Source organism: Ranitomeya imitator, chromosome 9 (assembly GCF_032444005.1).
Source record: "Ranitomeya imitator isolate aRanImi1 chromosome 9, aRanImi1.pri, whole genome shotgun sequence".
In the NCBI taxonomy this organism is placed as follows: domain Eukaryota; kingdom Metazoa; phylum Chordata; class Amphibia; order Anura; family Dendrobatidae; genus Ranitomeya; species Ranitomeya imitator.
Genome location: NC_091290.1, coordinates 55,648,161 through 55,673,414, shown reverse-complemented (window position 1 = coordinate 55,673,414; position 25,254 = coordinate 55,648,161). Strand labels below are relative to the sequence as shown.

The window sequence follows — 25,254 nt, the reverse complement described above, 5'->3', positions numbered from 1 at the left end:
GTCATCCAAGCTCACCTCGCACCTCTCCAACAATATGGTGCTGGCGGCCAGGTCCTATAAACAGTCACAAACAAGCTGGACAACCGCCCTGACCTTGTATCCCAGAAAACACCTGATCTGTGTCAGATCCTGACAGCCGTAAGGTTACCCTTCACAAGAGAGAACATACCGAAATCACTTTTAAGTGGAAAATATATTAATCCTTGATGGTACTGGGTTTCGCCATACAGGACAGAAGACCACGGTGTTCCTCTCCACAATTTTTACATTACCCCTTGCTGGCTCAAAAGGGGGCTACTGCACAGATCACCTTATATCACAGATGTCAAACTCAGGGTGAGTGTATTTGGCCCACAATGCTGGGCAGCCCCCCGCACGGCCTCGCAATAGCAACTATTTCGGATGCTGAACCAGTTGAAAGCAATGATGACAACAACAACAATGTGACCGTGCGATGAGCAGTGCAAAGGTTCAGAGCAATCGCTGCCGAGACTGGAGCAATGAGGGACCAGGGAGAGGTGAGTATTCTTTTTTTTAATGTGGAGCCATTATACTGTATAGAGGGATGTATGGGGATCACAGTTGGGGAATCCTACCTGTTACCCTGTGGGACAGTCCAAGCCTGTTTGTTTTTATAAAATTATCATTAAATATACATATATTATAAAATTTATTCCACACATATATTTAACACCTGGATTTATGAGTCACTACATGGATACCATTCACACCTCCACCAAATGGACTCCAGATAACTAGGAACATCATTCCCACTGCCTCTCCACTTGTAAGGAAATGCCTAATTTGATTTCCTTGGCTTATCTTTAGGAGGCATCACACCTCCCACCCCCTGAACAAATGTCCTACTGTAGTATTCCTTAAATGTTGGGCTTTTTCTTATTAATCTATTTGTAATCTGCCTGAAGAAGGAGCCAATGTGCTCTGAAAGCTGCAAACATATTATTTTCTGGTTAGTCAATAAAAGTATCACTCCGAGAATACTTTTATCATCATTGGACAGAAAATTATTCACATCGAAAATATATATTATAATATATATATATATATATATATATATATATATATATATATATATATATATATACAAATAAATGCTAATAATGCTAAACTATTAGATGCTGATAATAGGATGAGTATTATTATACTGGGTGTGCTCATGGCTTTGTGTCTTGCGGTGCTACATTATGGCTACAACTCACGCCAAATCAAAAAACGGAGTGTTATTACCATCAATTTTATGGAAAAATTTAAAATACAAAACACATCACAGTATTTCTCCCCTCACTGTGGCACCTCTCACAACAATGCATTACATCCTTGGGGAAAGCGAGTGCCGACATCGCGGGAACAGCGCCGGCACAGGAGGATAAAATAAGCTTTATTATTTTATCAGGGCAAAACATTTAGTTTAAGAAGGGGCTGTCGTAGCACTGGACGACCCCTTTAAGGGTTTGCTCACACGAGCGTATATCACCAATTTGACATGAGAAAAAAATTGCAGCATACGGTGAGTAGATCCGCTAATCAGAACACACTCAGACATTCTAGTCTACGGGTGCATGGATATAATTGGATTGCATTCGGATAACATCTGAGTGCAAACCACTGTCCGCAAACTGACAGAATGGAGAAGATGGCAACATTTTGTTCTCCATCTTCTCCTCAACCAAGAGAATCGGATCACACTCTGATCAGAGTTTGATCAGGGTGTCATTAACATAATGGATCTAATCTACGCTCGCAAGATCGAGCTCTTAGAATTCCAAGCACAAGGGAGCTAGGTGCACCATTGGTGCGTCTAACCAGCTCAGAGCCCCGCTCTGCCCACTGGGTTTGCATGTCCCTCCCTCCCTGATGATTGGCAGCACTGGTTGTCCATAGAGTCTACAGAGGAAGCCAATGCTGTCAATCATCAGTGATGGAGCCTCTTGGCCACACCCATGGTGCACTGCACATCCTAATTAGCATGTTACATTAAACTTCAGGTTTGGCAGCAATTCAAGCACTAAGGCCTCACTCCCACTTGCGTCGAAACTCGGCGAGTGCAATGTGAGGGAACAATGTTCTACAATGATTCAATGCTCAGATTGTCTGCGAGAATTGGATCGCACTGGCCAATGTGAGGCGATGAGTGCGAGAAAAATGGCACACGGCACATGGACCAAGTGTGTGCCGTCCAATTTTTATCCACACATCTCAAAGGAAACCCGACATTCCATCAGACACGTACAGTAAATTTACAGCCAGAACCATCAGAATAGAATACATAGAAATATGTCAGCGAGATATAGTGCTTTTAACGTGTAGTTCTGTGTACTTTTATTTAGCCAATAATTAAATTAATAAATGGAAAAAAAAGGCGTGGGGTCCCCCTCATTCTTAATAAACAGCTGAGGGGAAGAAGACAGCTGTGAGCTGGTATAATTAGTCTGGGAAGAGACCAATATCCATGGTCCCTTCCCAGCCTATTAATATCAGCCTGCAGCTATCTGCTTAGCCTTTTCTGGTTATCAAAAATAGGAGGGCCCCCACTTAATTTTTTGGGGGGTCCCCCTTTTTCAATAACCAGTGAAGGCTACGCAAACAGCTGTGAGCTATTAATAATAGGCTGGGAAGCTCCATGAATATTGACCCCTTCCCAAAATAATAACACCGTCTCACAGCTGTCTGCTTTCCCTCAGCTGGTTATTAAAAATAAGGGGGAACCTTCGTCATTTTTTGAATTATTTATTTAATAGGCTAAACACCCTTTAGGCTACTTTCACACTAGCGTCGTACGACGCACTTTGCAATGCGTCGTTTTTGGAGAAAAAATGCATCCTGCAAAGTTGTCTGCAGGATGCATTTTTTCCCCATAGACTAACATTAGTGACGCATTGCCACACGTGCGACGGTTGCGTCGTGTTGTGGCGGACCGTCGCCAAACATTGCTTGCAATGGTTTTTTGTGTGTCGTGTCTGCCATTTCCGACCGCGCATGCGCGGCCGGAACTCCGCCCCCTCCTCCCCGCAACTCACAATGGGGCAGCGGATGTGTTGTAATAATGCATCCGCTGCCCCCGTTGTGCTGCGTTGTCACAGGATGCATCGGTACGTCGGCCCGACGCACTGCGACGCTAGTGTGAAAAGTAGCCTTAGTGGCACATGAAATGCACTAATGGGTGCTAGATTGTTATATGTAGAGGGCTTGTGACATTAGATATCTACAGGACAGCTATCACATCTATTCGATCTGTATATAAGATGGCTTTATTAGTTTGTATACTAGCTTTAAATGACAGGGAATGGCAGTATGTAAAAGCTGATGTTAAAAACGCATTGCATACACATGTCGTATGGATGCTGGGTGAGAAAAATCACATTGTACTTGCATGACACTCGTCCAACTTTTTTGGATCAACGTTGGACAGATTGTTTATACTCTAGCGTGACTCCAGCCTAAAGGTGTCCGTTTCATAGGGGTCATAATAATCCCTACAAGGCCATTTGCTTAGTTTATACTGTCAGACTCCATTTCATACAACACATAAATCATGAAGAATAACAAATCACGATATCTTTAGTCTGACATCAATTTAGCGGAAGATGTATCATCAAATCTATAAAACACTAATAATGTGCTCTTTGTGCAAAAAATCCTGTTGGCAATGCCCTGTCTGTTTCTTCTAGTCCAATAACGTTGCTTAGAAATAAACCCACCTCCTGGCATGATTAGGTGGTGTTTACTTAGGGATTTCCAGTAGATAAGGTGCATTGCACGTAGGATATCAGGAAAAACATTACAACTGTGCATTTCCACGTACAACCTTTTCTATGTCGACATACAGTCACATTTTTTTCATTGAGGGCTCTAGATCGTGATTATTTTTACCATATGCACAAAAATGTGGAGAAAGAAAAATGATGATTTCCCTTACAACTGACTTGCTAATTAGTGCTATGGCGTCTGCTCACAAGAGAACTATCACAGCTACGCTCTGTGGACAAAAGTATTGGAGCCCTCCACATTGCACCTACAGGAGCTTTTCTCACCCCTCATTCTACATCCATACACATTAATATGGAGGTGGTCCCTTCACAGCTGTAACAGTTCCCTCGCTTCTGGAAAAACGTTCTACAAGATTTTGGAGGCATGTGAGGGAATTTTTGCCTATTCATCCAGAAGAAATTTGTGAATGTCAGACCCTGAAACTGGAAGAAAGGGCTGGGCTCATGATCACCATTCAAGTGTATTCCAAAAATGTTGGGTTGGGCTTTGGTCAGGGCTCTGTGTGGCCACCCCAAACGCCTCCAACCATGCCTTTATGGACCTTGCTTTGGGCACAGTCATGGAGAACAGAAAAGGGCCTTAAATGTTCCCACAAAGTAGGAAGCTACAATTGTCCAAAGTCTTGGTTTGCTGAAGAATTAAGATTTCCCTTCACTAGAAATAAAGGGCCGACCCATGAAAAAAAAACCCCATCAAGTATTATCTCTTCTCCACTAAACTTTACACGTGGCACGATGCAGTCAGGTAGGTCACCTACTGGTGACATTTCCCATGCCCAAACTCGTACATCAGAGTGCCGGATAGTGAAGTGTGATCATCACTCCACATGACACATTTCCACGGCCCAAGAGTCCAACATTGGCAACGTGCTTCACAGCACCCCATCCAACGATTAGCATTGTGCTTGGTGATGTAAGGCTTACAGGCAGCCATGGAAACCCATGCCATGGAGCTCCAGGTGCCCAGTTTCTGACTTTTATGCACCTTGGCATTCGGTGACCCCTCTCTGTATCTTTACTGGCTCTGACTTTGTGGCTGAGTTGTTGGGGTTCCTAAACACCGCTCACTGTTAATTGTGGAATATTTAGTAGGGATGAAGATTCACACCCTGACTTGTTACACCGGTGTCGTCTTATTACAGGACCACGCTGGTGTCACTGAGCTCTTTAGAATAACCCATTTATTAAAGGCAGACAGCAGAGTGAAGGCCTGGCTGTTATACATGGGACTGAGTGATAAACCTAATTGAAAGATTAAGAGATGCGTCCCATACTTTTGTCCATTTTGTGTATATCAGATCCTGTTTTTCTTTTAACCGCCCTCCAACGAATCCTGACTGATCACACCGTAACTGGGTATTTGAGGTTTCTGTTAGGGTTTGGAGTGCGCACCTTGCCACTTCATTTTGCTTTGCTTGGTCCCATACTGATAGTTACATAGTTATTAAGGTTGAAGGAAGACTATATGTCCATCTAGTTCAACCCATAGCCTAACCCTAACATGCCCTAACATGTTGATCCAGAGGAAGGCAAAAAAAACCCATGTGGCAAAGAGTAAGCTCCACATTGGGGAAAAAAATTCCTTCCCGACTCCACATACGGCAATCAGACTAGTTCCCTGGATCAACGCCCTATCAAGGAATCTAGTAACATTATACTTTTCCAGAAGGGTATCCAGTCCCCTCTTAAATTTAAGTAATGAATCACTCATTACAACATCATACGGCAGAGAGTTCCATAGTCTCACTGCTCTTACAGTAAAGAATCCGCGTCTGTTATTATGCTTAAACCTTTTTTCCTCCAAACGCAGAGGATGCCCCCTTGTCCCTGTTTCAGGTCTATGATTAAAAAGATCATCAGAAAGGTCTTTGTACTGTCCCCTCATATATTTATACATTAAAATAAGATCACCCCTTAGTCTTCGTTTTTCCAAACTAAATAGCCCCAAGTGTAATAACCTATCTTGGTATTGCAGACCCCCCAGTCCTCTAATAACCTTGGTCGCTCTTCTCTGCACCCGCTCCAGTTCAGCTATGTCTTTCTTAAACACCGGAGACCAGAACTGTGCACAGTATTCTAAGTGTGGTCGAACTAGTGACTTGTATAAAGGTAAAATTATATTCTCCTCATGAGCATCTATGCCTCTTTTAATGCATCCCATTATTTTATTTGCCTTTGTAGCAGCTGCCTGACACTGGCCCCTGAATATGAGTTTGTCATCCACCCATACACCCAGGTCTTTTTCATTGACGGTTTTGCCCAGAGTTTTAGAATTAAGCACATAATTATATATCTTATTACTTCTACCCAAGTGCATGACCTTACATTTATCCCCATTAAAGCTCATTTGCCATTTATCAGCCCAAGCTTCTAGTTTACATAAATCATCCTGTAATATAGAATTGTCCTCCTCTGTATTGATTACCCTGCAGAGTTTAGTGTCATCTGCAAATATTGAAATTCTACTCTGAATGCCCCCTACAAGGTCATTAATAAATATGTTAAAAAGAAGAGGGCCCAATACTGACCCCTGTGGTACCCCAATGCTAACCGCTACCCAGTCCGAGTGTGCTCCATTAATAACCACCCTTTGTTTCCTATCCCTGAGCCAGCTCTCAACCCACTTGCACATATTTTCCCCTATCCCCATTATTCTCATTTTATGTATCAACCTTTTGTGTGGCACCGTATCAAAAGCTTTTGAAAAGTCCATATACACTACATCCACTGGGTTCCCTTGGTCCAATCCGGAACTTACCTCTTCATAGAAACTGATCAAATTAGTCTGACATGAACGGTCCCTAGTAAACCCGTGCTGATACTGGGTCATGAGGTTATTCCTCTTCAGATACTCCAGTATAGCGTCCCTTAGAATGCCCTCCAGGATTTTACTCACAGTAGAGGTTAAGCTTACTAGCCGATAATTTCCGAGTTCAGTTTTTGTTCCCTTTTTGAATATTGGCACCACATTTGCTATACGCCAGTCCTGTGGCACAGACCTTGTTATTATGGAGTCTTTAAAGATTAAAAATAATGGTCTATCAATGACTGTACTTAATTCCTGCAGTACTCGAGGGTGTATCCCATCCGGGCCCGGAGATTTGTAAATTTTAGTGATTTGTAGACGCCGCCGCACTTCCTGCTGGGTTAAGCAGGTGACATTTAATTGGGAATTTTTATCACTAGTCATTTTGTTTGCCATGGGATTTTCTTGTGTAAATACTGATGAAAAAAAGTAATTTAACATATTGGCTTTTTCCTCATCCTCATCCACCATCTCACCCAGACTATTTTTAAGGGGGCCAACACTATCATTTTTTAGTTTCTTACTATTTATGTAGTTAAAGAATATTTTAGGATTATTTTTACTCTCTCTGGCAATGAGTCTCTCTGTCTCAATCTTTGCTGCCTTGATTTGCTTTTTACAGAATTTATTTAATTTTCTGTATTTATTTAATGCCTCCTCACTACCTACTTCCTTTAATTCTCTAAATGCTTTCTTTTTGTCACTCATAGCGCCCCTTACCGCTCTATTTAGCCATATTGGTTTCCTCCTATTTCTAGTATGTTTATTCCCATACGGTATATACTGTGCACAGGTCCTAGCCAGGATTCTAATAAACGTCTCCCATTTTCTTTGTGTATTTTTGTGTCTCAGGACCTCGTCCCAGTTAATTGCACCAAGATCCTCTCTCATCCGTTGGAAATTTGCCCTCCTGAAGTTTAGTGTCCTTGTAACCCCTCTACTACACATCTTTTTAAAGGATACATGAAAACTTATTATTTTGTGATCGCTATTTCCCAAGTGACCCCCAACCCTTATATTTGATATGCGGTCTGGCCTGTTGGTTAATATTAGGTCTAGCAGTGCCCCCTTTCTTGTTGGGTCCTGAACCAGTTGTGAAAGGTAATTGTCTCTCATAGTTGTCAAAAACCGATTACCTTTGCTGGAACTGCAGGTTTCTGTTCCCCAATCTATTTCAGGGTAGTTGAAGTCCCCCATAATAATGACTTCTCCTCGAGTCGCAGCTTCATCTATTTGCTTTACGAGGATATTCTCCATTGCTTCCATTATTTTTCGAGATTTATAACAAACCCCTATCAGTAATTTATTATTTTTTCCCCCTCCCCTTATCTCCACCCACAGGGATTCTACATTTTCATTAAATTCACCTATATTATCGCGCAGGATGGGTTTTAAGGACGATTTTACATATAGATACACCCCTCCCCCTCGCTTATCTGTACGGTCATTTCTGAACAGGCTATAGCCCTGCAAGTTAACAGCCCAGTCATGGCTCTCATCCAGCCACGTTTCAGATATCCCCACCATGTCATAATTATGCTCCAACAACATTAGTTCTAATTCGTCCATTTTGTTGGCGAGGCTTCTGGCATTAGTATACATGCACTTTATGTTCCTCTCTGTACTTCTATTTCTTAAATTATTAACTGTTCTGACCCCACCCCCCATGCCACCGCCACCCCCAACTTCCTTATTTGTGCCCAGGTCTCTGTCTGCACTATCTTCCCCTCCTATAAAATGAATACCCTCCCCCCCAATTCCTAGTTTAAACACTCCTCCAACCTTCTAGCCATTCTCTCCCCCAGCACAGCTGCACCCTCCCCATTGAGGTGCAGTCCATCCCTAGCGTAGAGCCTGTAGCCAACTGAGAAGTCGGCCCAGTTCTGCAGGAACCCAAACCCCTCCTTCCTACACCAATTCTTGAGCCACTTATTAACCTCCCTAATCTCCCGTTGCCTCTCTGGCGTGGCACGTGGTACCGGCAGTATTTCGGAAAATACCACGTTGGAGGTCCTTGCTTTCAGCTTGCAGCCTAATTCCCTGAAATCATCTTTAAGGACCTTCCACCTACCTCTAACTTTGTCATTAGTGCCAATGTGCACCATGACCGCTGGGTCCTCACCAGCCCCTCCCAATAATCTGTCCACCCGATCAGCGATGTGTCGGACTCGAGCGCCAGGTAGGCAGCACACCGTTCGACGATCCCTGTCTTTGTGACAGATTTCCCTATCTGTTCCCCTAATAATTGAGTCGCCCACTACCAGCACCTGTCTGGCCTGCCCTGCTCTCCTATTTCCCTCCTTACTGGAGCAGTCACTCCTCCGGCTTTCAGAGGACATGCCTGGCTGCAGCAGTGCTACCCCTGTACTGGCACCCCCCTCATCTGCCAACTTAGCAAACTTATTGGGGTGTGCCAGGTCAGGACTAGCCTCCCTAGCACTCTTCCCTCTACCCCGCTTCCTAACTGTCACCCAGCTTCCTACTTCACCATCCTGCAGCTCCATCCTACCATCCCCCCCTCATCTGTCCCATTGAGCGTCTGCTCCGTGAGCAGAAGACTCCTCTCCATATTGTCTATGGATCTCAGTGTTGCCAGCTGCACATTTAGATCTCACAATAATCAATGTATAAAATTAAAATTCTCGTTAACATTAAGATATTTGGTCAGTTCCTAAATCAAGTTGTGCTGGGAAAAAAAAGGACAGTGTAATTGCTAAGTTGTCAAATCACGTACTGCCGAGATGATCCGGAGCGGTTAGTAGCCAGATCCATGGTGCCACCAGGTATGGACCGCTCCATGGTGGGAAGGCTGGAGCAGATAGCTTTATATGAAGGCCACCTGTTTAGATTTCCATTATCTATTTTACAACTTCCCTTCCTCTTTCTCTAGTTGGCAGATATGGAACAAGAGCGAGGTTATACCTTTGTCACTTATCAACCTTCTTTCACTTTCATTCCACGTGAGATTTACACTGGGACATCGTCTCATCCGCAGCCGTGCCACACAGCGGACTCTGATCTAGGAATCCTCCGGCATTGTGTAATACCTGCACGATCAGTGTCGGGCGGGCAGATATTCAGAACCCCAGGGCAGGGGGGAATCTCTGTCTCTGTAAAGGGCCCATATACTGTTCTTGCACAGGAACCTTCCTCTGTCTGCGTCCGCCCCTGACTAAATCAACACCACGCCATGACCATCTCAATACATAGTGTTATCCAATGGCTAATAATATTACAAGGCAATTGTGGTTGTTAGAGGGTTATTCCCATAAATGCAAGTTATGGATGTGTGCGCCGGGGGGTCCTTCTGACTACCGGGACCCTCAGCGATCTTGAGTCCAGGTACCTAGAACCACAAGAATGGGCGCTGTTTTTCATTGAGGTGTGCTTGTTTGACCTCTGCTCCATTCATTGTCTGTAGGAATGCCAGATATGAGATAACTTGCAATTCTGAAAATACGTAGAAAACCATAAAAAAAACCTTAAGATTTCTTTATCAAAAACTTTATCAAGTTTTTTCTCAAAAACACAAAGACATAGTCAATTCGCTTAGAAAATTTCTTGTATTTTTGAGTAAACACTTGATTATACTTACCTGACTTCATGTATTTTTTTTTACAACCCTCGGCTGTCCTGAGTTATTATTTCTAGGTCCTTACTGGTAATTTTAGCAATACAAATAAAAGTTATTTTTAAGGGTTTTTTTTCTATTTTTTTTATGGTTTTCAACTTTGATATTAGGTTTTCTAATTGTAGAAGTAACACTGTACGATACCTGGTGATGCCAGGCAATCTGTGCCCACCCTTCTTATAATAATAATAATAATAATTTTTATTTATATAGCGCCAACATATTCCGCAGCGCTTTACAAATTATAGAGGGGACTTGTACATACAATAGACATTACAGCATAACAGAAATACAGTTCAAAACAGATACCAAGAGGAGTGAGGGCCCTGCTCGTAAGCTTACAAACTATGAGGAAAAGGGGATAAGGTGGCCGATACACCCTGTGTGACTTCCCAGTTCACATACCCCTGAGCCCATCGCTGACAATCTTATGGCTGAAGCAGCATAACAAACTGGAGTGTTACTCCCATCTTCATAGATGGATATGGTCTGACAGAGCTTGTTCAGCACTTTTGCAATTTACTGCTTATTAAAATTTGCAGCCATTCTTGTGATGTTAACATTTTTCTTTACAGGTCGTTGTCTAGGAGACCGACCACCGCTGCTGCCTGGCTTGTAAGCACTGTGCTGAAGCCGGCTGAGATTAGGAGATAACAGTGATCCTGGTCAGCTTCAGAACAGTGCTTACAAGCTCAATAGAAAAGGGCCTATAAGCACAGCAATTGTCCTGCTAACTAGCAGCAGTGGTCGGTCTCCAAGGCAACAAGAAAGTTGTTAATATCTCAAAAAACAGCTCAGAATTTTAAGCAGTAAATTGCAAAATTTCTTTCATTTGAAATAATTCCGCCAGCAAACATTTATATAGATCTGAATAATCCTTTACTGAAACATCAGTTTATTTAGGAAATGTTATCCCCCTTGTCAGAGAAATTAAGTCAAATTTAGAAATTGTTAAAGGTGGTTTCCTAGCAAATGATTATTTGGGGGGTCCATCACCAATTTTTACAAGAAGGATATCTTGGTCAGTTTGGGAAATAACAATATATACAATCAACTTTTATGTCTGTAGGGTCCTTGTGCCCAATAGGGGAGGCCAGGGGATTAATTACAGTAATTGCACCCGGGCCCTGGAGCCTAAGGGGCCCAAAAAGTCCTTGTGGCTTATATGAAAAGAAAAATACTATTAAAGATCTGCAATAATTTTGGGCCCAGTTGGAGCTTTTGCATTGGGGCCCCTGAGCCTTAAGTTACACCACTGTGGAAGACCCTGTTATAAAGGATGTGAGGTATGTAATATATAGGATTATTTTATACCTAAAAAGTTACCAAAACTAGCAGTGAGGAACTAATCAGATTGAAGAAAATATAAGGGGCGAATCTGATTCCTTGCCAGTACAAACGCATTCTTTTTTACTTTCCACTAGTTTCTTTAGATGTCCCCATTGATGGAGATCTGTCAATCAAAACTACAGCAAAAAAAAAAGTGCAAGTGTTTCCCATAGGAAGAAATTAACCAAAGCAGCAATGAAAACATGATCTGACTGGTTGCTCCGGGAAATTCCTGCACTTTCCATTGCTCAATTTGGACAGGTCTCCTGATTGCTCTTTTATTCCTGGCAGGAATTCCTTCCTTACAGTGTTTATATAAGGCCTCGTTCACTAATCAGTATTATCGATCAGTATTTCATCAGTATGCGTAAACCAAAACACAGAAAAGACGTCAATCTTTCCATTATAGCTTTTTTTTCTGTAAGTTCCACTTCTTGTTTTGCCACAAACACTGATGAAATACTGAGGTGTGAACGGGCCGTTCAGTATTTGGTCAGTATTTGTAAGCTAAAACTAGGAGTGGAACAATCAGAGTGAAAGTATAATAATTTTTCATCCGTTTTGATGACTGGTAATTCAGAACACTTTGCCCAATAATCCCATAATAATGGAATTCCACATATAAATTACGGTATTTCCTAAACTCTAGAAACAAATCTATATAAATGTTTCAAATTGTTCTTGTACAGTAGATATAATTCATTAACCTTTCAGCTAACATTTCTGGAATATTCTGGCACCACACGTCCCATTCAAGAGTCAGCAATGGGCCCGATTCATTATCGCATTGGCGTTTATGGTGCTTTGCCTCTTTTTTTTTTTTGTATTCACCATATTTCAGCTTTCCATTTGCGCCTTTTTTTTTTGTTTGCACCATATTCAGTTTTCTATTTGCGCCCTTTTTTTTGTTTTCACCATATTCAGCTTTCCATTTGCGCCTTTTTTTTTTTGTTTGCACCATATTCAGTTTTCTATTTGCGCCCTTTTTTTTGTTTGCACCATATTCAGCTTTCTATTTGCGCCTTTTTTTTTCGTTTGCACCATATTCAGTTTTTTATTTGCGCCTTTTTTTTTTGTTTGCACCATATTCAGTTTTCTATTTGCGCCTATTTGCACACAGATGTTGGCGTCGGCTGGATGATGTACATGCAAGGAACCCCGTAATCACCCCCTGATGAGGATTTACCGAAACGCGTCGGGAGAGGAGGGGATAGTGTCCACCGCCAGATGGAGTACCGAACAAGGAGTTAATATACGGTTCCGGGCGGGTGAGACCGTTCTGTATTTTCTATTACCAGTCTTACTATCATTGGACAGGAACTCTAATTAGGGTAACACGCGAGTGGTGGGCTGAAATGCCAAGTAAGTTGTGTTATAGAGTGTTTACTGTTCGCAACCCCCGTCCATAGCACTCTGTATATGGGTTATCAGTGTATCCGGTTCTTTTCACCCTATAAAGTGCGGACGTAGAGAGGGGTGTCATATACCCGTGTTTTATACCTATTGTGTCCTCTAATCCGTGCCTGAGGGCTTTCTGGAGTATGGTAGAGGATATTGGTGTATGCTGCGCTTGGTGTTGTATTGAGACTCTATGAGTTATATCTGTAGCGCAGCTTACATGTGTTTGTTTGTCTGTTGGTCTGCACCTTGCACTTTTTGTACCTATTTTAATTGGTTTAGTAAAAGTTATGTTTTAGTCCTATAGGAGTTGACATTTCTATTTGCGCCCTTTTTTTTGTTTTCACCATATTCAGCTTTCCATTTGCGCCTTTTTTTTTGTTTGCACCATATTCAGTTTTCTATTTGCGCCTTTTTTTTTCGTTTGCACCATATTCAGTTTTCTATTTGCGCCTTTTTTTTTTGTTTGCACCATATTCAGTTTTCTATTTGCGCCTTTTTTTTGTTTGCACCATATTCAGCTTTCTATTTGCGCCTTTCTTTATGTCACTTTTATATGTGTAAATCATTTTTGTTTTGTTCACCACTATGGGTGGAGTTTAGGGTTTTCAGATATTTTCACCCGATTCATCGCTTGTGACTTTTTAAAAAGTCATAGAATGAAAATGTATCACAAATGCATTAAAGACCCCTCCCTGCGGTCATTTTAGGAATGACTGTCATTTTGGCGCCATTTTTGAAAAACATGCAACTTTAAAACCGGCAAAATTCATGAACCGCATGCGTCATTTTGTGACATATGGTACAAAAAATATCAGTGGATGCTCCAAAAAAAAAAAAAAAGAAAAGTGACATAAAGCAAAATCCAAATGATGAATTGGACCCAATTTAAGTTCACATTGCACAAGATCTATAGATAATTCATTTATAAATACCGAAGGCCAAAAGTCAATAATGTCACACAATGGCTTATTATTTACCTGCCATATTCCACACAATGCCTTGTGATGTATAAGAAAGAGTACAGCACATGCGACTATATTGGTACAGACAAACCGAGCCGCCACGGCAAGTGTGGCCCGTCATTCCTATGTGGCAGCCAAAAAATAGCTAATCAATGGCGCAACATCATTCACCCCTTTATGCTCTAAAGTAATGAGCTAAATCACGGCAGATGCCTTCAAATTCATTAAATTGTGGCAAATATGATACAAAGGTCCCCAGTATAATTCTGTATTTTTATAAATGTTAATGTGTGTGACAAATTCATAAATTTCCGGTATATACATGTGTACATATTTCATGGTTACACTATTAGAATAAAAGAAACCCTAATTGCTTTACCTAAAGAAGTCAAAACCATTAATACAATTATTATAATGAGGAATATTTTGTTATTTGCAATATATGAACTCTTACTAGGTCACCCTTTTTTCAAGTGTAATATATATGTGTGTATATATATATATATATATATATATATATATATATATATATATATATATATATATATACATACAGAGAGATACACACAAATAAATATATATATATATATATATATAAATACATATATGTATATACGTACACACATAAATATATATATATACGTATATATATACACATATTTAATTGTTTGGGATAAGTGGGGGTATATTAGTATATATATTACTTTAAAAAATATTATTAATAATTTAACACATTTAAATGGTGCTATAAAATACGTCTTCAATGCAATACATTTTTTTGCTCTTCTTTCTTGTAACGTTAATACATTCATGTTTTACTCATTGAAACTGATGTCATTTTACGCGTCGTTTGTCCAATCCCTTAAACAACCTCCCACCCCCCCCTCCATAATAAGAAATGATGATGGTGCAATATGAATGATAATGTGGTTACCAATTACACAGGTAGAAGTGATTCTGCATACATACATTTATTTGTATTATTGCCTATTAACATTGTTATTTTCTCAAGGCGTAATTAAAAAAAAAAACTTTTTTTTTATCCCATTTGAATAAGTGTATAGCAATAAGCAACCAAACCATTGGCTATTGTTACTGGAAAAATTGAATTTTCCAATAAAATAAATCATGTAATTTTACACAAATCTGCCTGGCAGATACTGGAAAAACGCAAAGGTGAGATCCTTCCACATTTTTTTTCTAGCTGTCATATGTTGAATAAACCTTTCAATACATTTACACTTAACAAATTACAGGCAATAAATAATGAAAAGCAATAGTGAAATTGTTACATTAAAAAAGAGAGGGAAAAAAACATAAAAATAATAATATATTGAATTAATTTAGAACTAATACAGAAAACGTCACTTCCACTTCTTCCTCTCATTCTAACCATATAAAAGCCGTCGTTGGTCACATTCCTCCAGACTATTCCGCAGAAGATAATTGACGTCAGATTTTCACCGCCATGACTTCTTGTGACAATAGTCGTATCACTTTGGGTCGGTCCTAGTGGACGTGGTAAATGGCGGCTGCGCACATTAGGTAGGACATACATGTTGTTATGTGAGGGGCGATCTTGCCCTACAAGAATATGACCCCAAATCTCCCCCGGGAGAGTTACGTTATTCTGCTCTGTGACCGCGTCAGATCCGTTCTTGAAGGACAAATGACGTAACGTGGCTGAAGGCGTGATGTGCCAGTCGGAGCGACTATTTTTACGTCTTATTGTTTAAGATCAATGGAAATTTACTCGTACAAGAAGATAATATTGATTATGGATGTAGATTAATTCATACATGTAGCACATTTGATACAATTTTTGATACAATTTTTGTGTTTTTCATCACACATATTTCTCCATTATTGGTGCTGACATCATATTAACTCAGTCGTCACTTTGCATTTATCTATTAAGCCATGACAAAATGGTGCTAAACGTGGTGTGAACAGAGCCAACGATACCAGTGAACCCAAAGACGCCACTCCACTACCACAGTCCAGCTCATTGTCAATAAACATCTCCAAAACCACAGATTTCGGACTCGGGACACCCAAGACGGTCAATCTTACCTTCAAAGAAGCGTTGTAAAGCCTCAGTCTCATCCACAACTTCCATGGCTCTGTCCTAGAGGTTTTCCGACAGTCCTAGGAGGGTACAGTCCAAGTTGCCATGAAGCTACAGGTCACTTGCCTTGCCCAGAACCAGGCAGCAGATCTTCCTCAGGTGTGAGGCTGCTGACAGTAGGTTACACAGGTCACACCAGACACAAAGGGATCAATGGCGGGACCTCAGCTGTCCACTGACACTCTTCTCCCAGGGTTGGGACCCTCTGCCTCCAGGGAAGGACTTCTATTCCTACTCCAGACTTTCTGTCCTTATTCAGACTCTATGTTAAGGTTCAGGCCATCCAGCATGGCTTTCTGCTTTCTGAGGGACCTTGAGGACTATTCCTTCTCTCCTTTCTTTTGGGCAGTGTCAGGGTTAGTATAGTAACTTGTCTCCCTACTGCTCCTTCCCAAGGGAGGATGCTTCCAGCAAGATGTTTCTGTCTCCCCCTACTGGATACTCTGCAATATTTCCTAAAGTTCACATAGTGGATGCTTTCCTGAAACGGAAAGTACTTGCAAGCAGCTTAATACAAAGAATAGCAGGTGGCTAGCATGTATGTAAAGTTCACATAGAAATATATCGAAATCTGCATTTGGTAACCATGTATATATTGTAGGCTCTATCTTATGCCCTTATACTTCATTGGGAGCAAAGTAGAAAGACATTTTTTGAAAAATACTATAAATAGAGTTAAATCACAGCATCATATTCACAATGTCTTTAGGTAGGTCCAAGCCTACATGGACAATATTAGTATATTACACTACTCTACATTGGAACTGCATCATCAAAAAGGAAAAGTCGTGGAATTGTGAAAATCACAAGATGGATAGATATGTTACTGATATGAAGAAATGGAAACGACTTTTCAAAAACTATCTCAAATTACTCTTTATCGAGTATGAGCGCCATGTACAGAAATCCCATCACTTACAGCCTCAGCTGCGATGGGTGAGGATACTAATGGTTGTCTGAGGAATGCTCTGCCACTCTGAATTAACTTGGGCAAAAATCATCAAGATCCTCTGCTGGCAGCTGCCTTTGTAAATGTTAACCAATGATGTCCTAGATGTGCTCAATTGGAGACAAGACTGGAGACGCTGCCGGCCGTGGTAGCACATTTAGGCCACTTAGGCTGCTCACAGTAGCACGAGTAACATGCCGCTTGGTCTAGTTAGGCTGAAAAATGTTTCCCTGGGACACTGAGAAATGGCTGTTCTACTGGTTGCGCGACCAAATCAATGTAACGTCGAGCTGTTAGTGTACCTGCAGTAAAGACTAGAGGGGTCCGGCTACTGCACATAATGTACCTGCAGTAAAGACTAGAGGGGTCCGGCTACTGCACATAATGTACCTGCAGTAAAGACTAGAGGGGTCCGGCTACTGCACATAATGTACCTGGAGTAAAGACTAGAGGGGTCCGGCTACTGCACATAATGTACCTGGAGTAAAGACCAGAGGGGTCGGGCTACTGCACATAATGTACCTGGAGTAAAGACTAGAGGGGTCCGGCTACTGTACATAATGTACCTGGAGTAAAGACTAGAGGGGTCCGGCTACTGTACATAATGTACCTGGAGTAAAGACTAGAGGGGTCCGGCTACTGTACATAATGTACCTGGAGTAAAGACTAGAGGGGTCCGGCTACTGTACATAATGTACCTGGAGTAAAGACTAGAGGGGTCCGGCTACTGTACATAATGTACCTGGAGTAAAGACTAGAGGGGTCCGGCTACTGTACATAATGTACCTGGAGTAAAGACTAGAGGGGTCCGGCTACTGTACATAATGTACCTGGAGTAAAGACTAGAGGGGTCCGGCTACTGTACATAATGTACCTGGAGTAAAGACTAAAGGGGTCCGGCTACTGTACATAATGTACCTGGAGTAAAGACTAGAGGGGTCCGGCTACTGTACATAATGTACCTGGAGTAAAGACTAGAGGGGTCCGGCTACTGTACATAATGTACCTGGAGTAAAGACTAGAGGGGTCCGGCTACTGTACATAATGTACCTGGAGTAAAGACTAGAGGGGTCCGGCTACTGTACATAATGTACCTGGAGTAAAGACTAGAGGGGTCCGGCTACTGTACATAATGTACCTGGAGTAAAGACTAGAGGAGTCCGGCTACTGTACATAATGTACCTGGAGTAAAGACTAGAGGGGTCCGGCTACTGTACATAATGTACCTGGAGTAAAGACTAGAGGGGTCCGGCTACTGTACATAATGTACCTGGAGTAAAGACTAGAGGGGTCCGGCTACTGTACATAATGTACCTGGAGTAAAGACTAGAGGGGTCCGGCTACTGCACATAATGTACCTGGAGTAAAGACTAGAGGGGTCCGGCTACTGCACATAATGTACCTGGAGTACAGACTAGAGGGGTCCGGCTACTGCACATAATGTACCTGGAGTAAAGACTAGAGGGGTCCGGCTACTGCACATAATGTACCTGGAGTAAAGACTAGAGGGGTCCGGCTACTGCACATAATGTACCTGGAGTAAAGACTAGAGGGGTCCGGCTACTGTACATAATGTACCTGGAGTAAAGACTAGGGGGGTCCGGCTACTGCACATAATGTACCTGGAGTAAAGACTAGAGGGGTCCGGCTACTGCATATAATGTACCTGGAGTAAAGACTAGAGGGGTCCGGCTACTGTACATAATGTACCTGGAGTAAAGACTAAAGGGGTCCGGCTACTGTACATAATTTACCTGGAGTAAAGACTAGAGGGGTCCGGCTACTGTACATAATGTACCTGGAGTAAAGACTAAAGGGGTCCGGCTACTGTACATAATGTACCTGGAGTAAAGACTAGAGGGGTCCGGCTACTGTACATAATGTACCTGGAGTAAAGACTAGAGGGGTCCGGCTACTGCACATAATACTTGGTGTTACAATTTCAATGTTAAGGAGTGTAGTTAGTTCTCAACTTTTCCACAAAAGGAGACGCTCATGGAGGTATTCCCATAGGATTTTCTACGGAGCCACTCCCATGAATAACATTGCTGTCATCCTTAAAGGGGCTGTCCAGGTTTGGAAAGAAAGTCTGCAGTCTCCATCCATGTGACTGCAGCCTTTTGAAACCTCACAGCGTGCACACTACGCGCTGTCAGGATTCTCCAGTGTCAGTAGCAAGAGCAGCCACTCATGTGACCGTAAGTATGCGATTTGCATATATAAGGTCACGTGCCGACTAGATTTGCTTGTCCTTTTTCAATTCACTTGTACTGAGCAATGTCACGCATGTCTAGTCAGAATGTGACCGCAAGTAGGCAAATCACACACTAACAGTCACGTGACCGCTCGATCTCATCGCTGGCACTGGAGAATCCTGACAGTGTGCATTACACATGCTGTGAGGATTCAGAAGTCTGCAGTTACATAAAGTATATGCTCTTTTAGTGGAAATGTGCCCCACAGAGGAGGGCCCCCAATTCAGCACCCCCCGCTATAAAACAAAACATTCTAGGGCATCCGAGTATTGTGCTCTATGCCATTTATTCCATGTAACGCCACATTCCTCTTGTGCCAGACATGTTCTGTTTGTACAGTAGCAGAGCTGTCCTAGTGCAGATATGTCTTTGGCTACCAACAATGAGGGTCAGAAGGGCCCAGATAAGATACAATAGGGATATAGGTTTGTGCTGCAGGTATCTCATCATCTATTTGGACAAAGAGCTGTCATGTCACTTCCTTCCGAGTGGAGTTTGTCTGAGGATTAAAAAACGCCTGGATGAAGAGACTCTTACAACCCCTGGCAAAAATTGGAATCACCGGCCTTGGAGGATGTTCATTCAGTTGTTTAATTTTGTACAAAAAAGCAGATCACAGACATGGCACAAAAGTGAAGTCATTTCAAATGGCAACTTTCTGGCTTTAAGAAACACTAAAGAAAATCAAGAACAAAAAATGTAGAAGTCAGTAATGGTTACTTTTTTAACCAAGTATAGGGGAAAAATTATGGAATCACTCAATTCTGAGGAAAAAATTATGGAATCACTCTGTAAATTTTCAGACCCAAAAATAACATCCACATCAAATTAGATCTGCACGTTAGTCTGCATCTAAAAAGGAGTGATCACACCTTGGAGAGCTGTTGCACCAAGTGGACTGACATGAATCATGGCTCCAACACGAGAGATGTCAATTGAAACAAAGGAGAGGATTATCAAACTCTTAAAAGATGGTAAATCATCACGCAATGTTGCAAAAGATGTTGGTTGTTCACAGGCAACATGGGAAGGCTGTTAAAGGCAAACATACTGGTAGACCAAGGAAGACATCAAAGCGTCAAGACTGGAAACTTAAAGCAATATGTCTCCAAAACAGGAAATGCACAACAAAACAAATGAGGGATGAATGGTTGGAAACTGGAGTCAACGTCTGAGACCGAACTGTAAGAAACCGCCTAAAGGAAATGGGATTTACCTACAGAAAAGCTAAATGAAAGCCATCATTAACGCCTAAACAGAAAAAACAAGGTTACAATGGGCTAAGGAAAAGCAATCGTGGACTGTGGATGACTGGATGAAAGTCATATTCAGTGATGAATTGTGAATCTGCATTGGGCAAGGTGATGATGCTGGAACTTTTGTTTGGTGCCGTTCCAATGAGATTTATAAAGATGACTGCCTGAAGAGAACATGCAAATTTCCACAGCCATTGATGATATGGGGCTGCATTTCAGGTAAAGGCACTGGGGAGATGGCTGTCATTACATCTTCAATAAATGTACAAGTTTATGTTGATATTTTGGACACTTTTCTTATCCCATCAATTGAAAGGATGTTTGGAGATGATGAAATCATTTTTCCAGACGATAATGCATCCTGCCATAGAGCAAAAACTGAAAACATTCCTTGAAAAAGACACATAAGGTCAATGCCATGGGCTGCAAATAGTCCAGATCTCAATCCAATAGAAAATCTTTGGTGGAAGTGGAAGAAAATGGTCCATGACAAGACTGCAACCTGCAAAGCTGATCAGGCAACAGCAATCGGAGACATAAAAGCCAGAGGTGGTGCAACAAAATACTAGTGATGTTTTGGAGTGGATTTTTTGTTTGTTTGTTTTTCATGATTCCATAATTTTTTCCTCAGAATTGAGTGATTTCATAATTTTTCCCCTATGCTTGGCTAAAAAAAGTAACCATTACTGACCACCACATTTTTTGTTCTTGATTTCTTTTAGTGTTTCGTAAAGCCAGAAAGTTGCCATTTGAAATGACTTTAGTTTTGTGCCATGTCTGTGATCTGCATTTTTTCTACAAAATTAAACAACTGAATGAACATCCTCCAAGGTCGGTGATTCCATAATTTTTGCCAGGGGTTGTAGACTGGTGAGGTGGCTCGTGATCTCCTACACAAGAAGTGATGGAGCTTTGGGCTACATTAAAAGGGTGCACAATGGACCCACCATGATCTTCACATCTCCAACAATGGAAATCTTATGTAGAACAGTGGGCACCATATACCAATGGGTGAGAATATTATTCCCTGTTCACAGGAATTTTAAAGGGAATCTGATGGTATGATCCACCTCCTAAGTGGTCTATATGGGCATGTAGGTAATAGGAAGCTGAATAAAATGATACTTATATACCTGCGATCCGATGTTTTATTCCAGAGAAATCCACATCTTTCTTAATATTTAAATTTGCTGTTAAGATCTATAGGCTGGACATAGATCTCACTAAGATTCTGCCTCCAGAGATTATTGTAAATGAAAGGGAGAGTTACCAGTGTGAGACATGTAATGACTGACAAGTTAAGTAAATAAGGCAGCACACTGCAGCGCTAGAATATGCAAACTTCGTATTTCAAGTTTGCATATTCTAGCGCTGCAGTGTGCTGCCTTATTTACTTAACTATATACGAGTTGGCGACTCTAGGTTCAGCACCTGTTCACACTTAGTCTACGTTTGGATGTGCCGGTCAGGTTTTTGAAATGTATTCTTTAGCCTTCTGATCGTGCACTCCGCCTCCTAGCCACAGGTGTTTTAATTACAGCAGGTCCAATACCCCTCCACAGAGAGAGAGAATTTTAGTCTAGGAAGAGGTTTCACATGTACCCATTCAGATGGAGACGTTTATTCTCAGCGAGGTAAGGCAAGTTTAGGACCTGGTATAAGAGAGATGCCGTAAAGGGGCTACCAGGTACGCATAAAATTGACCATTTTTATGCGCTAAAAGCTCTCATTTTTTCATATTTCTAGTGCAGTAATGCAGTTCAAATTTCGTATTTCAAGTTTGCATATTCTAGCGCTGCAGTGTGCTGCCTTATTTACTTAACTATATACGAGTTGGCGACTCTAGGTTCAGCACCTGTTCACACTTAGTCTATGTTTGGATGTGCCGGTCAGGTTTTTGAAATGTAATGACTGACAGTCTGCTCTCCTGATCTACTGTACATGCCTCACGCTGGTAACTCTCCCTTTCATTTAAAATGAACCCTAGAGGCAGTTTCTCGGGGAGATCTATGTGCGGTCCATAGATCTTAACAAATCATTTACGATACGATAAGAAAGACATGGATATCTCTGCAATTAAACATCGGATCACAGATATCAAGGTATCATTTTATTCAGCTTCCTATGGCCTACATGTCTATATAGATGGCTTGCGAGAGTTGATCCTACTGATGATTCCCTTTAGACACATGGGGACCTGGTGCCTCCTCAGCCCTTTGTGTTGGTGTCAGTTGAGTGTCTTAGTTCCTTTCCCACTACAACAAGAACTAAAACATTTAGTATTTAGTACAATTTGAGCCCTTTTTTTTGTTTGTATTAAGTTGCTAACTAGAAGAAAATTGGTGGTGTATTATTATTATTATTATTATTATTATCATAAGGAGATGGATATAGGCAGCTACAATATACTGGTGGCCATTCTTATATCTTGGATAAACAAATGGACAAGCGTTCCAAAATCCTTGTCTTTCCCCATACATACATGGACGGTCAACGTACTGTGAGATTACGCTACCTGAGTGTGTTGGGGGACACTCGCTTGGCACATGATTCAAGCACTCAGGCACGGTACCTCACATGAGTCTGGTTTATTAAACTGCATAAACCATATGATGTACAGTCCATTACAATCCAGCCACGAAACATTAAAGGACATCAGACAGTACATGTAGCAGATAGGCTTCTCTGCTGTATATTACAATTCCCCCAGTCCGGGGTTACCTTTCAGGAGTTCACTCCTCACACTGACTTCACGTCAGTCCCAGGTCCTCAACACAGACCATCCAGGTCTACGGTCTCCAGGTGCTTCCAGGAGGACTCCACTCCTAGGAGCCTCCAACACCGACCGTCCAGGACCTTGCAGCACCCAGGCCACTCTGTAGTGTCCAGCCAGGACACATGGAAGTCTGTCCACAGTTGCAGTCTCCCAAACACTCCCACCGTGTGCTACACACACCTACTTTTCATAGGTGTAACCACACCCAGGTACCTGTCACATGGCTAGTCAGGTGAGTGTGACATCACCACAGGTCCTTCAACACAAAACCAACTTACATATTCAGACACGCCTCTTTGGGTGGGTTTGTAGGTGACTAGACCCACCCATCTCTCCAATCACCTGGAAGCCTTCCCAATGTAAACAAATCCCTCAGTAGTAGATCTGCTTGAGCAAAACATACCCAGGCTTCCATCACAGGGCCACCTACCTCTGTGATACATAGCGTCCATCAATCACATGACCAGTTGCTGTTTCAACCCAATTATGTCTCCATGTGCATCCCGAAGTGCACATGCAGCGCCCCCTGGCTGCAACACTTGTCACTGCACCACAGTACGTATTGTTGGTATCTCCCACATGTCCAGAATATGTCCATTATATTACATGATATTGTTACTAGGGTGGGGACACCACCTCATTTTTTTGGCCAGGGTCAACCACTGACCTTGATCTAACCTTCTTTACTATGTCTGGCAGTCCCATAGTCGGAAGAGCTGAGCCCACAGTAATCAGCAAGTTATCACTTATCTCGTGTTCAGGTGATGACTTGTGTTGTGAATTCTGTGGCAGAGCTCCCTCCTGTGGTCACAAGTGGTACTTCGGCTGATTCTCTCTGTGAGCTTCCGTTGGTGGAGGAAAGTGGTACTGCGGCTTCTGAGTTTCCTTCCTCAGGTAATGTGGTGAAGTCGTTAGGTGCTGCTCTATTTAACTCCACCTAGTGCTTTGATCCTGGCCTCCAGTCAATGTTCTAGTATTGGACCTGTTTCCTCCTGGATCGTTCCTGTGGCCTGCTGCTCTGCATAGCTAAGTTCCGCTTTGCTATTTTGTTTGCTGTTTTTTTCTGTCCAGCTTGTCTATTTGTTTTTTCCTGCTTGCTGGAAGCTCTGGGACGCTGAGGGTGTACCTCCGTGCCGTTAGTTCGGTACGGAGGGTCTTTTTGCCCCCTTTGCGTGGTTGTTGTAGGGTTTTGTGTTGACCGCAAAGTTACCTTTCCTATCCTCGCTCTGTTCAGAAAGTCGGGCCTCACTTTGCTAAATCTATTTCATCTCTACGTTTGTCTTTTCATCTTAACTCACAGTCATTATATGTGGGGGCTGCCTTTTCCTTTGGGGTATTTCTCTGAGGCAAGGTAGGCTTATTTTCTATCTTCAGGCTAGCTAGTTTCTCAGGCTGTGCCGAGTTGCATAGGGAGCATTAGGCGCAATCCACGGCTGCCTCTAGTGTGGTTGGAGAGGATTAGGGATTGCGGTCAGCAGAGTTCCCACGTCTCAGAGCTCGTTCTATGTTTTTGGGTTATTGTCAGGTCACTGTATGTGCTCTGACCTCTATGTCCATTGTGGTACTGAATTACCTTATCATAACAGACTTGCTGAGTTTGGAAATAACACAGAATATCCTTTTATGACTCAAAATACTAGTCTGTGACACTAATGAAAAAGACACATGTAGGCGCCGCATGCATCTGCTGACACCCCTGATGTGTGAGAGCAGCCTAACAAAATGGCTTTGAATGCAAGAACTATGGAAATTATCTAAATAGTGACCTAGGTCCATCAAATTCATCCTTTCTCCACTAATTACACATTTTGTCACTTAATTATCTATAACCAGCAATATTGTGGGTACTGGGGAAATCATCCATTCCTTATATAAAAGCTATTATAGTGTCGGCGATTACTATCTCCTGTGATCGGCATTCCACAGGCTGATTGCTCTAACTGTGAAGAACCCTTTCCTGTTTAGCTGTTGGA

General features: G+C 42.0%; 1 protein-coding gene across 4 annotated transcripts in view; it reads right to left on the bottom strand.

Moving 5' to 3' along the window:
* MYRF (myelin regulatory factor) overlaps positions 1–16,407 on the bottom strand; it is a 145,803-nt gene extending 129,396 nt beyond the window's left edge. For 3 of the 4 annotated variants that reach the window (XM_069739745.1, XM_069739746.1, XM_069739748.1), the window contains exon 1: positions 15,991–16,398. In XM_069739745.1, the coding sequence (XP_069595846.1) occupies positions 15,991–16,036 (46 nt within the window). In that variant the 5' untranslated portion in view covers positions 16,037–16,398. Of the gene's footprint in view, positions 1–15,990 lie in introns of all 4 variants that reach the window. The other variant, XM_069739747.1, reaches the window with a different exon arrangement.
* Positions 16,408–25,254: the final 8,847 nt, after the last annotated feature.